General features: G+C 35.9%; 1 protein-coding gene across 11 annotated transcripts in view; it reads right to left on the reverse strand.

Moving 5' to 3' along the window:
* The window catches only part of DNM3 (dynamin 3), a 619318-nt gene that overhangs the window by 88536 nt on the left and 514217 nt on the right, over positions 1 to 16565 (reverse strand). For 7 of the 11 annotated variants that reach the window (XM_043486184.1, XM_043486188.1, XM_043486190.1 and 4 more), the window contains one exon: positions 11169 to 11180. The exons of the other annotated variants lie outside the window; for them this stretch is intronic. In XM_043486184.1, coding sequence (XP_043342119.1) covers positions 11169 to 11180 — 12 coding nt within the window. The remainder of the gene's footprint in view (positions 1 to 11168; positions 11181 to 16565) is intronic. 11 annotated transcript variants of the gene reach the window in all.

Below are 16565 nucleotides of genomic sequence, written 5' to 3' on the forward strand. Positions count from 1 at the left end.
GATTCCAGTTCTTTAACCAATTTTAGGTGAATTTGGCTTGATTAATGAAGGTCATAGGTACAAATCTTCATAGGCTAAATTGGGTATGAGAGGATCTTACATACTTATTTCAAGCCAAGTCAGAGTTTATCAACTTCAATACTATCAACACATGTGACTAACTCTTTATTGTGGAGTTGTTGTTTAGTCACTAAGTCATGTCTGACTCTTTGAGACCCCATGGACTGCAGCTGGCTATGGGATTTTCCAGACAAGAATACTAGAGTGGGTTGCCATTTCCTTCTCCAGGGGATCTTCCCAACCCAGGGACCAAACCTGTGTCTCCTTCACTGGCAGGCAGATTCTTTACCACTGAACCACCAAAGAAGTCCTCATTGTAGAGACTACCTTGTAAATAATAGGATATTGGCTTCCACACACTAAATTTAAGTAGTATCTCACCAGTCCAAACGTCTCCAGACATTGTTAAATGTCCCTAGGGCACAAAATCACCCCTAGTTGAGAATGACTGATCTAAGTGGAAATAATACTTATTTCCAATTTCTAACTTGAGGTAAAAATTACATTGATATAAAGATTTTGACAAGCTGATCCTTTTTTAAAAGTTCTATTTTATTCTTTGTATCAAATTGTTTTTTCCCCAATTCCTTGAAGTGTCACTAATTCTTCTCTTTGAAGCCATGACATAAAATGAGAAAATTTATGGAACTAATGGTGAATTATTTCAAAGAGGAAAATGAAAATGTCCAAATTAGATTCTTTCTTCAATTAAAAAGTGGTCAATAGTAATAATTTTTGCTGAAGAATGTGTGTTGTCATTTTGTCAAGTTGGTCTTTAGTGTTTCACTTTGTGCTATATCCCCAAATAACACTAGCCTTTTCTATTTTAGGATTGATTCTATTTGTTGGCATATAATGGAATATATCTTCTAAATTCTTATTTAAAAATATTCTTTTCATTTTAGAACTTTTACTTGATTCTGAATATTCCAATAACTAAGGGATGTGCATTCCTAATTCTGGACAAAGTAACATGTATCAAGTAAGGCAAACAAAATGCAAATACTTAAGAAAAAGAACACAATTTTAAGTTAAAATATGATAGTCCTTTTTACCATTTCTTAAAAAAATCAAGAGTCCTGAGTGACTTATTTTAGGTTTCGTTCTGAGATACTTGCCAAACTGCTCCGTCCACTCAGAACACTTAATTTTTAATGTGCAAGCGTATGGCTTCAACGTAGTAATTATTACCAACTGGGTTCACGCATATGCTCACTTGGCCTTCTTCTAGCTTCCTACCAACTGCCTCATACTCATCTGCTCAGTTTGCTTAAAAGTTAATGCTCACACCCTGACTTCCCCCCCATACATTTTCTGTATAAAATTTTTTCTTACTATATTTCTAAGTTTATAAGGTAATAATGAGTGCAATAGCAAACTAACACATAGCTAGCTAAAGAAGTTAAAAATAATTCTTTTCTTCAAACTCATTTCCTACACCTTTCTCTATGCTCTTATAAACATACATAAAAACGTGTATGTGTACATACACATATACATACACACACACAAATGTTCTTTCTCAGTCACTTTTATTGGTTTCTTCTAATTGTATTTCTAAGGAATACATAATTCTGTCTTCAGTTCTCTTCCTTTCATTTCTATACTTTCTCCTTAGGCGCCAAGATTTTAAATACAATATCTAACAACTTCCAAATCTCTGTCTAAAGACCTCTCCTCTGAACTTAGATTTACATATTTAACTGCCTAAAAGACATCTTCCTTTGGATGTTTAAACAGACATTCAAATATTTGGTTCTCCCCTCCAAGGTACCCAGTAAGACGGTACTTCCTGTCCATTTGTATTTAGGTGTAGCCACGTGGATTGCTTTGGACAATGAAAATGGAAATTACATGTCACATTCAGATAGAAACATTAACTGTCCTTGTGTGACTCTTCACTCACTTCCTCTGCCATTGGTGATGAGCAACAATCCTATCAGCTTGAGTCTTGAAGTGGGAATAGCAAGGAGCAAAGTCCCAGACAGTTGAGATGTATACACAGCATGAGCAAGAAACACATTTTGTAGTTTGAAGCCACCAGATTTTGGGGAGTATTTGTTGCAGCAGTAATAACTTAACCTATCCTGATAAACAGTGATATGTACTAGGATCCCAAATTTAACATGGTCAAAACAAAATGCCCCATTCCATTTTCTCTTTTCCTTATCTTACTCATCTTATTAAATGGCACTAACCCATACCCATCATCCAAGATCCAAAAATCTTTTTTATTTTACTCTTTCTCTCACTTTTCAGATCCAATCCATCAGTAAATCTTAAATGTATGGCTCTCCCACCAAAATATATCCTGAAACTAACTGCTTCTCACTATCACACTATTGTCCCTAGCCCAAGCTATCAGCATCTCTCCTTTGCACTGCCTCAGCAGGCCCTCCACTTCCCCTCTAAACACCACTTCTCTCTTTCATCTTTATTACTGTCTTATTGATTTCTAAGAAACTCTTTAATTTGGGTAAAAATAAGATATTAATTCTTTGCTTGCCATGTGTGTTGCAAATGTCTTCTCAAATTTTAACTTTTTTTTTAAACTCTGTTTACTCTTTAGAGTCAGATTAAGTCACTGGCTTTCATTGTCATCAGCTTTAATCTCTCTGTGCTTAAATATGGTACAGAGAAATCAGATACTTTATACCTCTAAGCCTTTCAGTTCTTTTTCAAACTGGAGGTGTCTGGTAGGGAGCCAAGCAAACACAGAGTAAGCATTCAAAGGCCAACATGACTCTCTGAACTCTAAAGGATGATTTCCACCCCCCTTCAAGGGGAGATTTCTTAGTAGGGACTCTAATTCTGATCCTAGATCTTCAATTGTTGTCTGCCTTTTGATTTTCAGAATATACATTTTGTTACATAAATGAATGGATTCAAGGCAAATGAATCAACTTTTAAATTTAAATCTGGCAGAATTCTTTTCATTAGCCCAATATTTTGTTTTCATCTTTAAGCCTCAATTAGATTTTTTAAATAGCAGAAGATCAAAGATCAGAAATTAGGCCATGGAACAGTTCCCTGACAACCCTTAGACAATATACATTATTTGTACATTATGCACAACATAGTCATAGAGGGTGATAGTGCTGACAGGTACAAAACTGGAACTTAAGGAAGAATGATTGGTCCAGGAAGATAGGGAGGCTAGATACCTGGGAATCTGAGCATTTGAAACAAAGACATTATTGAGACTCAGGCAACAAGGTAAGGTTGCATTCAGAGCATTCAGAGACTCATAATATGGTTCTTTGACAATATGTAATTTGGGAGGAAAATAGCATATTTGCACAGGCAGGATAGAGGGAAAGGTATTAACAAAAATCTGTGTATTCATTAAAAAAATTAGAAACAAGATTATATTATTACGCTAAGTTTGTAGTCTCAGATGATTAATTTCCACTATTTATTTAATATTTCCTTTTATTTTTCTTTGAAGTTTAATCCATTTATGTATGATAATATATCTCTCCTTCTAAATATTATTTTCATCATTTTGTATTTTACTTTTTTCTCACCATCCTCCATTTAAGTATCTTCCTCTTTCATTTTACTATGTATTTTAAAATCTTTTTTTGAAAATCGCACAAAAGACAGTTATCAAGATAATAAGAAAATGACACTGGAACAAAATTTAAAATTGCCCATACAATCAACATTTTGGTGTATATCGTCTCAAAATTTCTATGTACAAATATTTACATATAAACACTATCCCCTACAAAATTTTAAAGCAAAAATGGCATTACACTATCCATGGTGTTGTTTTTTTTTCAGTTAATTTATCATGAAAATTTCCATTGCAATTGATGTATTTATATCTTTATATATGTATATATACATATACATTTTTATATATGTAGATATAAATATATCTTTATTTTAAAGCATCTCATTGATGTACCATATTCTATTTAATCAATTATCTATGATGGATACTGATGCATTTTTTAAACATTAGTAATTATAAAAAATGTTTCCAAATAATTTTTGAACAAATATCTTTGGACAACTATCAAATTATTTGATAAAAATAAATTTTTAGAAGTGGAATGGTTTGGCCAAAATATTGGCACATAACCAAGGCATCTGATGCATGCCAAACTGGCCACACTGCAGCAAGGCTATGTGAATACTCAGCCACCTGTAACATATAAGAAGGACAGCTTCCTCATTACCACCTATCATGACCATCCTTTCTCATTTCTTGCGATCTGAAAGCTCAAAACTGATGTAGGGACAGTTATTTTAATTTACAATCCCTGTTGTGAATTGCTAGTGAATTGAATCCTTTTTTTCCATCTGGTTGTCAGTCTTTTTACTTTTTATTTTTTGGTTTTAAATGATTGATTGGCTGGGTTTTGTTACGTCTTAAATGAATTGAATAGAAACAATTCTATCCTGAGGACATTTAATACTTTGTATGTCATATATGCTGCAAATATTTTATGAATTTGTCATTTGCTTTTTAACTGTTTACTGTCTTTTAGACCATACAAAAGTATTAAATTTGCATGTAGTTTAAGGTCACATTTTTTTCACTATTTTCTAATTCATTAATTTTTACTTTAATCATTAATTTCTTTCCTTAGATTTTTTTGTTGCTCTCATCCAACCTCTTAAATTTATTTACTTCTATTTAAATAATAATTCTTTTAAAAGTTATTAATTTTTCTCTGGGTGTAACACTAGGTATATTTTATAGTATTTCCTGTATAGTATTTTTATTATTATTATATTTCAAATAGTCTCTAAATTAAGCATTGATTTTCATTTGGATCTATTTCTAGAGTGTATTTTTTTGATTCTAAGTAAACAGGTTTTCAAATTTAAAGTTTGCGCTGTATTTCTAGCTTTCTAAACCTTATTAGATATCTAATATTTATATATCTTTTAAATATTAGTATACACATATGTATCTTTTGAATTGCTCTTATTTCTAATACAAATCATTTCCTTTTTCAGTTTTGTTTTTGTCCAGGTGATCTGCTTAAAACAGGGAGAAGGATTTTAAACTCTCATAACTACAAATCTGTATGATTTCACTGCATGGTGTGATAACCACATTAAGTTAAACTACCAAAAGAAATAAATTTCTACTTTTTAATTTAAAATGCTTCTGTAAGGGGTTAAGTTTCAAAATAAAACTTATCACAATGAAACTTCTAAAATCATACTCGATGACAATGTGTTTTCAAAACAAAAACATAAAGAATCCCTTTAATTTTGGAGCAATGTTAAACCAATTCCTTTGAAAAGTATCATAGGGCATACTAAAAGAAGATGTCTAAAATACTATGAGAAAAATATATTAAAAAAAACTATGATGTAAAACATCATTATTCTCTTATTTCTCATTAATTAGAGATGAGTCATGTTTTATAAAAGAAAGAGAAAATAAAAATATAAAATTAGCACAAAAAAATCTTTCAGAGTTCCCTGTCTTATCACCCATTATGAGTTTTCTCAACAGCAGATTAATTCTTGCTCCCTTATAGAGTCTATGTGGCAAGGTTAATAAATTTGGGAATAAAATATAGATTCCACCTCCCTTATCAAAGTTTTTTGCCTTCACACGAACTGTCCTTTTTTCCCAACTGTTTAAGATTAAAGTTGGGGGTTCAAAAAGTAGGCATTTTTTGCAAGCTCTTTTAAGACCGATTTGCCAAAAGAGAACCAAAGATTTATTGGTGCTGCAGTGATTGAGACAGACAATTTTTACATGTACATAGTGCTAAAATAACACTTTGAGGCCAGTGAGTTTCCCTCCTTTCTCTTAACTTTAATGATATTCTCATTGGGTTATAAATAAATTAAGTGAACCAGGGGGGCTCTTCATAAATCCCAGGGAAATATATTTGCTTCTTCAAGAAAATCAAGGAAAGAATATACATTATTCAAAGAAAATAAATAACCCAATAAAGCTGACTATACCTAAACTACTTAGGATGTTCTTTCAGGGGCTTCCCTGGTGGTCCCGTGATTAAGAATCTACCTGCCGATGCAGGGAACACAGGTTTGATTCCTGTCCTGGAATATCCCACATCTGTGAGGCAACTAAGCCCAAGCACCACAACTCCTGAGCCCCCTCTCTAGAGCCCATGAGCCACAACAACACCCAGCACAACCAAAAGTAAATAAATAGTATAAAAAGACTGTTCTTTCAGTCATTTTAAATATTAGAGAGGAAATATATCTTCTGACAACGTACTGTCTGCTCCTTCATCTACCAAGATTATAACACACATCATTAATAAGACATTTCCAGGTTTCATGATGGATTTTCAGTTCCTACCTATACTCTCCCACACATGACCAAGAACCGGAATTTAGGAATTGAAGATTTGCACAAGAGGCAAAACAAATTAACATGGATTTACTATCTGTGTTTTTCAGTGTAATATATTTTGATGACATTTGACTTGGCACACTCTATTTTTGCAAATGATGACTAGAATCCAATGGCTGACCAAAATCAGTATGCTAGGTGATAACTACTTTTCCCACTAATGAGACTGCCAATGTCCACTTGTCTAGCTAAATGTGTTGGAAAATTACTAGACAAAGTATTTTTAAAATGTTAAAACAGGTGTTCAAATTGGATTTTCTTTCCTTTTTTTCTTAAATATCAAAGCCCTCTACTATGATAAAATTATTGCATTTAATGTAACTGTGCTGTGTTGTGCTAAGTTGTTTCAGTCGTGTCCAACTCTTTGTGACCCCATGGACTGCAGCCCGCCAGGCCCCCCGTCCATGGGATTCTCCAGGCAAGAATACTGGAGTGAGTTGCCATTTCCTCTAGAACTTAGTAAAAACTTATTTTTAACATGACATGTTTTTAACATGTTTTTGCATGTTTCAGTTCTATTTCTCCATTTCAAATCCTCCTTCTCTTCAATCAAGGCAGTCCATTTCATATTTCCACATGGAGGACATAAAAGAATCCTTTAGTTTAAGAAGACTGATGTTAACTAAGGTGCTAGTTAATTTCTCTTTTAAATATAATAAATGATTCATAAGAGAGGAGAATAGCTGTAGTGTTTCTCTATAAGTTAAAATTTTTTGAAGTATTCATTTCTGAACATAGGATTCCTTTTAGTTTTCATTTATATTTATGTATCAACATAATTAAGAAATTTTGAGAGTTTTTATTTCAGTATTTTATTCTTTATATTTTAAGGGCTTTTTCTACCTTTAATTTGCCTAATTTAATATCAAAGATACTTAACCAAAACTCAAAGTAACAAAAAAAGAAAACTAAATGCTCATTAAATTCCTAGAAATGTCCACCAAGCAAGGGTATCAAGTTAATGAAAGAAATTAAACCTCTTCTATCTAGGACAAAACATGGAGATTACTTTTTACCTGAAGGCTCAGTTCTGAAAAGGATATTCTGATTTACATTTGTACTCAACAAACAAATGAACCAACCAAACAACAAAAAAATAGTCCAAACCTCCCTGTTACTATATTATATTTGTTCACATTCCCCAAATTGATTCAGAGTCCTAGATTATGGTCTTGCTTTGGAAGACACTGACTTGGAATTCATGGTCTAGGGAAACCTCTCGAAGGAGGAGACAGACTCTACTTGAACAAATAAGAACATGACCATTGGTGTTTTGCCCCATAATGCATTTATAATATAAATCTCTGTGTCTCTTGTAGATGTTTTTTTCTGAGAGTTTAGAGAAGCAGCTTCCAAACTCTAAGTAAAGGAAATCAACCTTGAATGTTCATTGGAAGGGCTAATGCTGAAGCTCCAATACTTTGGCCACCTGATGCAAAAAGTCACCTCATTGAAAAAGACCCTGATGTTGTGAAAGACTAAGGGCAAGAGGAGAAGGGCATGTCAGAGGATGAGATGGTTGGATGGCATCACCAACTCTATGGACATGAGTTTGAGCAAACTCCAGGAGATAGTGAAGGACAGGGAAGCCTGGCGTGTTACAGTCCATGGGGTTGCAAAGAGTCAGACACAACTGAGTGACTGAACAACAACAACAAAGGTGGATGAAGCAGATCATTTTAGCTGGCATTGAGAAAATGAATAGTAGAATTGCTCCATACACCTTATAATATACGTGTATGTATGTATATGTGTGCATGTATGAAGGAAGATGAATCCATGCATCCTGCTCATCTAAAGAAACATTAATTGAGCAAGCTTCATTCTCTCTAGTATCTGGTTAGTATCATAAATAATGAAATGCTATTCACAAAATAAACAATTAGCCTTTGTGAGTCTGAAATCAGTCACCTTTTACAGCTGGCTCACGTATATGGCAGGCAACAAACAGGTGTGTTGCCTTTGGGACAATGCAGAACAAGCATTCTAGCATGAGAGGGAAAAAAGAATCTCATATTCTCCTTTGGAAGATTCCAGATCTATACTCTGGAGACAGCACAGTTGTATTCCAGTGTTGTCCATTTATACTGAAATTCTAAGCAAAAGGAAAATAGCATGCAGATGTGCCGTCTGTGATTTGAGAAGCCTCTTTTGTGCCAGAGTCCATGGTCAGTACAATGATCATATTTTAAAAGTATTAGCCTTATATTTTTTTCACAAACTATTATTTATTCATAACATAAGCAACCAAGAATTAAAGCATAAGGGCAATACACATCAGTCCCTCCGAAGTAGGTCATCAGTTAAAAATCAAAACGGTAAGTGTTTGCATCATTGGCACGCTTCAGCCAACACTCTAACTGGCACCCAAAGATCCCCCACAGCACTGTACCAAATGTTCGCAGTGCAGATGGGGGCTCCAGGCACTGGGAGACTCTGGAGGGCCTTCTGCATCATCCAAGAGTTAGCCTTAAGGAGCAGCAGCTTAGAACATCTGAGTTTTATCACTCATTGTATAATTATTTGAAAGAATCAGTAAATTCTATTAAACTGAGCATTTCATTACTTAGAAGAACAAATGAATGACTCCTGCTATGGAAAAGTGTTTTCTTTGGGGAATTTTAAAAATGCCTTTAAGTCATCAGTGAATCACTCATGACAGACGCAAATCATAAATGCTTCTTGATTGCTATATAACACAGGAAGCCCAGCCCAACACTCTGGGATGACCTAGAGGCGGGTATGGGGCTGGGTGAGAGGGAGGTTCAAGAGGGAGGGGATCGATCGATCTATCTGTCTATCTATCTATCTATATCTATCTATCTATCTATCGGCTTCCCTGGTGGCTCAGACGGTAAAGAATCTGCCTGCAGTGTTGGAGACCTGGATTCAATCCCCTGGGTTGGGAAGATCCCCTGGAGGAGGGTGTGGCAACCCACTCCAGTATTCTTGCCTGGACAGAATCCTCATGGACAGAGGAGCCTGGCAGGCTACAGTCCACGGGGTTGCAAAGAGTCGGACACGACTGAGCGACTAAGGACACAACATGTGTGTGTATATGTATATACACATACACACATATGTATGTATGTATATATACACATATACTTATGGCTGATTCATGTTGTTGTGTGGCAGAAACCAACACAACTTTGTAAGGCAATTATCCTCCAATTAAAAAAAAAATGCTTCTTGAATGATCTAAGGGTTAGCACCTCCCTAAAATATCAGCAGCTGATTGCCTGATCCTCAGCATGCATAGGCTTGCTATTAGTGCACTCACATAACTCAGGCAATTTAAACAATTAAGAGATGCAGCACATGAAATTCTAGACAGCAAGTTAGTATAATGTGTGACTAGGACCAAAGAGAAACAAAATACAGCATATGGTGGTAGAACTAAAATTTTGTCCAAACGGTTTTTTCCCCAATAGTGACAATATTAGTTAGAAATATTATCCTTTACTTGTAGAAGAAATCTTTAATCAATTTTATAAGATACCTCTGTATTAAAAAGTAAACTTTTAGTGGGCTAAGTTCACCCGCCTGGGTCCTTCACAAATGCCTATCTTGTGATTTTATAATATTATTTTTAACTTCATTAAATATTATTAGTTGGGTCATAAGCAATTATAGCAAGATATAAATTTATAAAGTGACACATTTTCAATACCAACTCTATCAACTTATTCCATAATAGCACATTCCATCAAATTAAACTGCAAGATTTCCCACATTTGTTTTAAATTCTATATGTATGGCTTATGAATAGCGATTTTGATGAATTCCAGCTGGCTTAAATATGCAGGCAGACCCTTATAAAACAGATTCTTTTCAATTCTTATTGTATTCAATGAGGCCTATTTTAAGTGGGCCACCTGGTAGGATAAAGAGCTAATAATTCTCCATCGGAAAAAAAATATGAAAAACAAATCGCCCTGCTAAACTTAAGACCATCTTCACTAACTACATTACTCTTACATACCTAATATAAGTGAGAAATAGTTCTAATCTTCTGGAAAAGTTAAATTAAAATTTTAACAAGCAAGTCACCCTATGAACTACTAAATTACTCATTTATCTATTACAACAACAACATTAAAATAGTTTCCACCATGTGTGTATGTTGCCTGGTTTCACAAATCATACACATTTCAGTCTCCCCCTCCACTCCCCACACCCTCCGGTCTCCATCCAGCTGGAATACATCAAGCGCGCAGAAGCCAAGGCAAATGTTGACCCCACCCTCCTCCATCCATTTTAAGGCACCTTCAAAGCCAGAGCACTGATCTAGTTCGGTTTCACCAACAAAGCCAGCCATCCTGCTATTTAAGACTTCAGTTTGGGGTTTTTATAACTGCACATTAACATGAGAGCTTTGATTTTTGGTCAAAAACGTCAGCTGCACTGAGTTTCATCAGACGGTCGTACCCTTTCTGCAGAAGAGTGCTCATTATTAAACCATCATCTTTGCTCTCAGTGTTGCCCTCTTTCCTTCTAAAAACAACCTCTCTGAACTGTCCAATAACCAGCCCTGAGGAACGTAATATTTCCTTTCCAAAAGGTCAAAAATGAACCGCCACGATGGTAGTCCAAGCTCTGTTCTCTCTGACATTTGCACACCCTCTATCATTTGTGTACTGTCACAGACAGTCATTTCAAAGCACAGAAACACTCTCACCAAGGGCACATGCAGGAGGGGAGTGGGGACTGAAGAGACAGAGGAGCTGCAGGAGGACAAAGAACTTACTTTGTTGTTCCCCTGTGCATGTAGCCGCAAGGAAAAAAAAAAAAAAGAAATATGTTAAACAAATTTAATTTATCATGAGGTTTTTCATGCTAGATCAAAATCAAAATAAGTAACTCTTCATTGACATCCCATTCATACATACAGCACCCAAAACTCGGACGAGTCAAAGATTCTACTTACATTAAGGGAAGTCATACATTTATAACACTAGAAAATTATGACAGAGATTTCCCCCTTTCTTTCTACTTGAAATACTTGAAGTACCGGGAACCTGGCCAAAAAGCATTGGTTTGAATTGGTAATAAGTGAACTGTTAGCATGAAAGGCAAAGTATTTAGTATGTCGGCTTGCCCTTTCCTGACAGCCCCTCCTCCAACATGCCAAGCAGTGGAAAATTTCATCAGCCAATGCATTTTTAAACAAACACTGCATCCTTGGTTTCAAAGAAGGTGGGGGAAGAAAAAAAAGAAAAAGAGCAGAGGAAAGGAGTGAGTGATTCTGGGGAGACAGGGCAAGCAGACCACGTTACAACCTCCATCTGTACCATTCCTTTATTTCATAAATTACGAGTTTGGTCTTGGGCTGGCATGGGAAGTGAAAACTGTATAGTGGGGAGGAAGCCAAAATAAACACTGGTCCACATTCAAGAAAATGGGTCTGGAAAGGTTAGTCACAAAAATGTAGTCGTTTCTAAAAGGGACGTTCTGGATAGAGACACAGAGAGCAGCCAGCAACAGGCAGCAGGCAAATGGCTGTCTTGTTTCAAACTGGAGCGGCGGGAGTATGATTTATATCAAACAATTTAACCCACATATGGCTTAAAAAAATAAAACGGTGATTCATTACTCCCAGGGCAGCCTGAGTCCTCGCAAGGTCAGATCCTGTGGGGGAGACGTGATGCGATATGGGCAGGGAACAGATCTGAACTCTCCTCACAAGGGGCCCAGGAAGAATGTCTCTCTCCACTGAGATGCAGAGTGGAAGAGAGCTGTGAGTGGAGTGTGTGCCTGTGTGGAGAAGCCTGAGCACAGGGTGTGGAGTAACAGGCTGGGCTGGAGATCTGGCGTTTAGTTTTAAGAGAGGATGTGTGTGGGGAAGTAATACATACAAAAGTTTTCTGGAGAGCAGTAAGGGAATGATTGCAGGAGAGTGTATTTTCTGGAAAACAATGCCAGCTGGTGACTCTGGGCCGGCGGGGCGGGGGGGGGGGGGGGGGCGGGGAGGAGGATGTCTAATTCAAGGACCATCGAGGCCATCAAATTGAATAAAAATGTAAATTTAAAGACACTGATAAAACAGCATAGAGAAGATTCCTGACATTGTGAGTGGCCGTGATATAACCATTAACATCCCTGGCTTATATGAGACATAAAAAATGGTACCAGAATGAATGAAATCAGGGGAAAAGGAGTCTTTTGTAAAGACTATGCCAATGGTTCAATAAGACAATAAAGATCCCCAGAGAGAACTTTATCAGGAATAGAATACTATTTTAGAGAATAATGGGACTTTGGTTCTCCAAAGAAGTGCAATAGTGCTGAAAATACCTCAAACAGATGGGGTTTATTGCATTCCAGAGCAGTGCAGCTTTTGATCTACCAAATAAGTTTCAGGAGTTCAACCAAGTATTTTTGCACATTAGGGAATGGCTGGCTTCCCTGCTCGGTGGCAGATGGTTCTGTTTGTAGTGGCAACAGTGATGTCACCGAGTAGGGGGCCTTAATCCTTAAATACGAGAAACATACAAGTGAAAGACGTGGTGTGGCTTTGCCATTTCTTATTTCCTTCAATCATTTCCCCAGTTGTCTATTCTGAGAGAGGCATAGCAGTCATGACTGGTGAACTGTAAATTCTCTATAATTCCTCCACTACTCTGTATGGCAGCATTTATATTTAGAAAGTCCCTTCATTGAAAAAAAAACTATTTGGTCATGGAGCTGCTCTAATTTCTGTGGGAAGCACTGTTGAATAAGCTAAGAATAAAGTTATGTGGAGTGGGACGAATATGGGCGTTTTCTATCTTGTACACAAGACTGCTGAGTAAATACATGGGAGTGGTCATCACCATATTAATAAATACTTACAGGGCTCTGTGTCCATTCCTCTCCTCCCCCTAGAGTGAAACAGACACCTTCTCCCTGATTTGTTATTTGCCACAGAGAAAGATTTGGTTGTAAAGTCTATCCAAAAGGACTTTCTCATATCCTTAAGAGAGTGCATTATGGGATGGTTTCAACCTCCAAGGCAGTCCTTAAAAGCATGAATTATGACTGGGAGAGTCCTGACTTCAGAGGTATAGTGAAGTTCCAGGGTGCTGCTGTTTCTACTGTCTAGATGATATATGATTTCTTAAGAGATGAAAAATGACAGTTGCTCTGTGACAACCTAGGAGGGTGGGATGGGGTGAGAGGTGGGAGGAAGGTTCAAGAGGGAGGGTCATATACCTCTGGCTGATTCATGCTTATGTATAGCAGAAACCAACACAATATTGTAAAACAATTGGCCTCCAATTAAAAATTAAGTTAAAAAAGAAATCATCTACTAGACAGGAGGACCATCTGTCTATATAGCTAAAAAAAATAACTCTTGTAAAAACTTCTGAGGTGTGTGTCTTAACAGATACACAAAACTGAATTTGTACCACATCTGTTTCTAGGCTACGCAGAGATTTGCAGCTGCACCTTTCAGACGGCCAGAATCTGAGGGGAGGAGGTTCGTGGACTCTCATTTCCCTGACAGCTTCTATGGCTCACTCCTGACTAAATGATGGAGACTTTGAGACCAATCTGTCCACAGGGCAGCATAATCTCAAGGCTCTCCTAAACAGTTTGGTATCCTCAGCCAACAATTGGGGAGATTCTCCCCAAATCTCACTGATAGTTTGCAAAGAAAAGGGAACTACAAATCTGAGTACAGCTTCACGGACACATTAATGATAGTCAACATCAATATTAAAGTCTACATGGCACTGAGTACTTTCTTCCAGGTGAAGGCACCAAGCTGGATGTGGTGTGCAATAGTATTCATTTAATCCTACAAAATCATTACGAGGAAGAAATTATTATTTTGAGTTTAAAAAGAAATAAAAAACCAGAGAGTGAAATAAGTTGCCTAAGCCACATGGCACATAAGTGGAAGGGTAGGGGTTCCAACACAAGTGGATTTGACTTCAAGCCTACCTAACTTCAATGCACAGAAGAATCTGGAATTTCTTCATGTTTATATATAAAGTCATAATGTGAGCTGACAAAACTGTGCCAGGAAAATCAGCCATTTGTTATATGACATTCTTTAGGTATTTAATTAAATTCACACTTATTTCTATTTACACTTAGAGGAAAAATTTATGTACATGGATCACAATATTATTAAAGTTTTAAAATTATGAAATTGTGACCTGTAGCTATTGATACACACACACACACACACACACTTTTTGATGCTGCTTAATCTTGATGGGGAAATGGTGCAGAACAAGAAAGGGAATAAAGTGTTGGATAGAGAGGTTAGTCATAATCTTAGCAGAGGAACTCATTTTCAGGGGGACTCATTTTCAGTCCCTACTCCTGTTTTAACTTTCCCCAAATCTTTGAGGGAATATCTAATCAGTAAAAAACAAAAACAAAAAGCTATTAATCCCTTTAGAAACAACTTCACTTTGAAACTATGTAAATTCCTATGTACTTAATTAATTTCATACTTATATATTTCATACTGAGTATAATTTCAATTTAGTGGCCAAAGGAAATAGAAATAAAAAATAAAATTCTGTTAAATTCAAATTCAGGTTTAAATATATTTTAAAAATATTCTTGCTGCTCAGAAAGCTCAGGTGATGGTAGAATGCCAGAGTTCTGGGTCAGAGATATTATGTCTACATTCACAGAGTAAGTCAGTGGCATAGTGGGAAAGTAAACTCAGGACTCATTTCCATTTTAGGGTCACATACCACGATGCTCAGATAAGAAGTCTGCATTTAGCTTTAGGTCCAGAAAGTTTAAGAGACCGGAAAGTAATTAGAAAATGAACATGGTAAAATAGAATATATCAATGATTAGAAAACAGAAGGTAATTAGAAAACGTACATGGGAATATAGTTGGGCTGTTGTGCTTTATATAGATAACCACCAGTTTTTTATTCACATTGTACAGTAGCTATTTATTTGCATCTCTCTCTTCCACTAGACTTGGAACTCCTATAAAGTAAGAACTGCCTCCTTTTTCTTAATCTTTGAATCTTCAGAGTCCACATAACAGTGATGGATGAAGGGAAGGAAGGAAGTGGGAGAAGATGGAAGGAAAGGAAAGAAAGAAGAAAAATTTGTAGAAAACCCCAAGAGAAATGACCTAAAAGCCAGAAGGAAGAGAGTAGCAGAATATTATGAGTGACATAAAAAACATTTCACCATGTGGACATGATGGAAAAAGATATGATGAGGAAACGCTTGTTATAAAAAAGTATTCAACCTTAGTTTGGACAAAAAAAATTATTCTAAACATCAGTTCATCCAGATTTGCATGATGGATATTTATCTAAATGAATCCAAACTTATACAATTTAGAAAAATGACCTATGTAGAATTTTTTCCAGTTAGAATAGAGATGTCTCATGTAAAAAGCAAAATTTTTTTGATCTTGACTCATATATATGTATGACACATGAACGTTTCATTATAAGGGTAGGGGTTGACTGGTGTGCTGTTGACTTAATGGTTTAGTGATACAAAAACAGAAACATCAGAAATTCTAAAAATTTACTTAGAAAGAGCCATGTGTTATTAGGTTACTCTGACTTGTCAGATTTTTCTAAATGAAGAATAGTTGTACCTAGAAGTATCACTTCCCCCAAACCTAAGACTGCTCTAAAATGCAATGTTTAGATAAGTACCCTACTTAGATTGCTTTCACTAGTTAGCTGCCACTGAAACATCTGAAAGTCAAGCAACTGTGTAGTATAACCTGCAGAACTACATGGTGCAGAAGAAATGCAAATATTGTTTGTGATGAAAGCTGAGAAAAGCAATGTTCATGGCATACTGCCAAGTTTAATTTCCTGTCATGTCTTTGGCATGTGGTAAAAAGCCCCTTTGTCTCGACTTTCCAAGCAATAGTAGCAAATGTATATTAATCAGCAAATAAAAATGATGTAAAAGAATCAAAACAGTTTGTGTAGGACAATTCTAGATTTGCTTAAAATTTAGCATTCTAAGAAAAAATAGCAAATATTTTATTGAGTATCTCCTTTTGTGTAGAGCTATGAATAAATGAAATTTCAGGTTTGTAAAAACAGTTCACAGAGGGAAGGGTAATTTTGCTTTCCCAAGACAGTATTTCCCTCACAAGAGAGGCATTGCATAATTGTTTTTAATAGCAAACTTGTCAAGTACATTTAAAATA

This window comes from Cervus canadensis, chromosome 13 (assembly GCF_019320065.1).
Source record: "Cervus canadensis isolate Bull #8, Minnesota chromosome 13, ASM1932006v1, whole genome shotgun sequence".
NCBI lineage: Eukaryota > Metazoa > Chordata > Mammalia > Artiodactyla > Cervidae > Cervus > Cervus canadensis.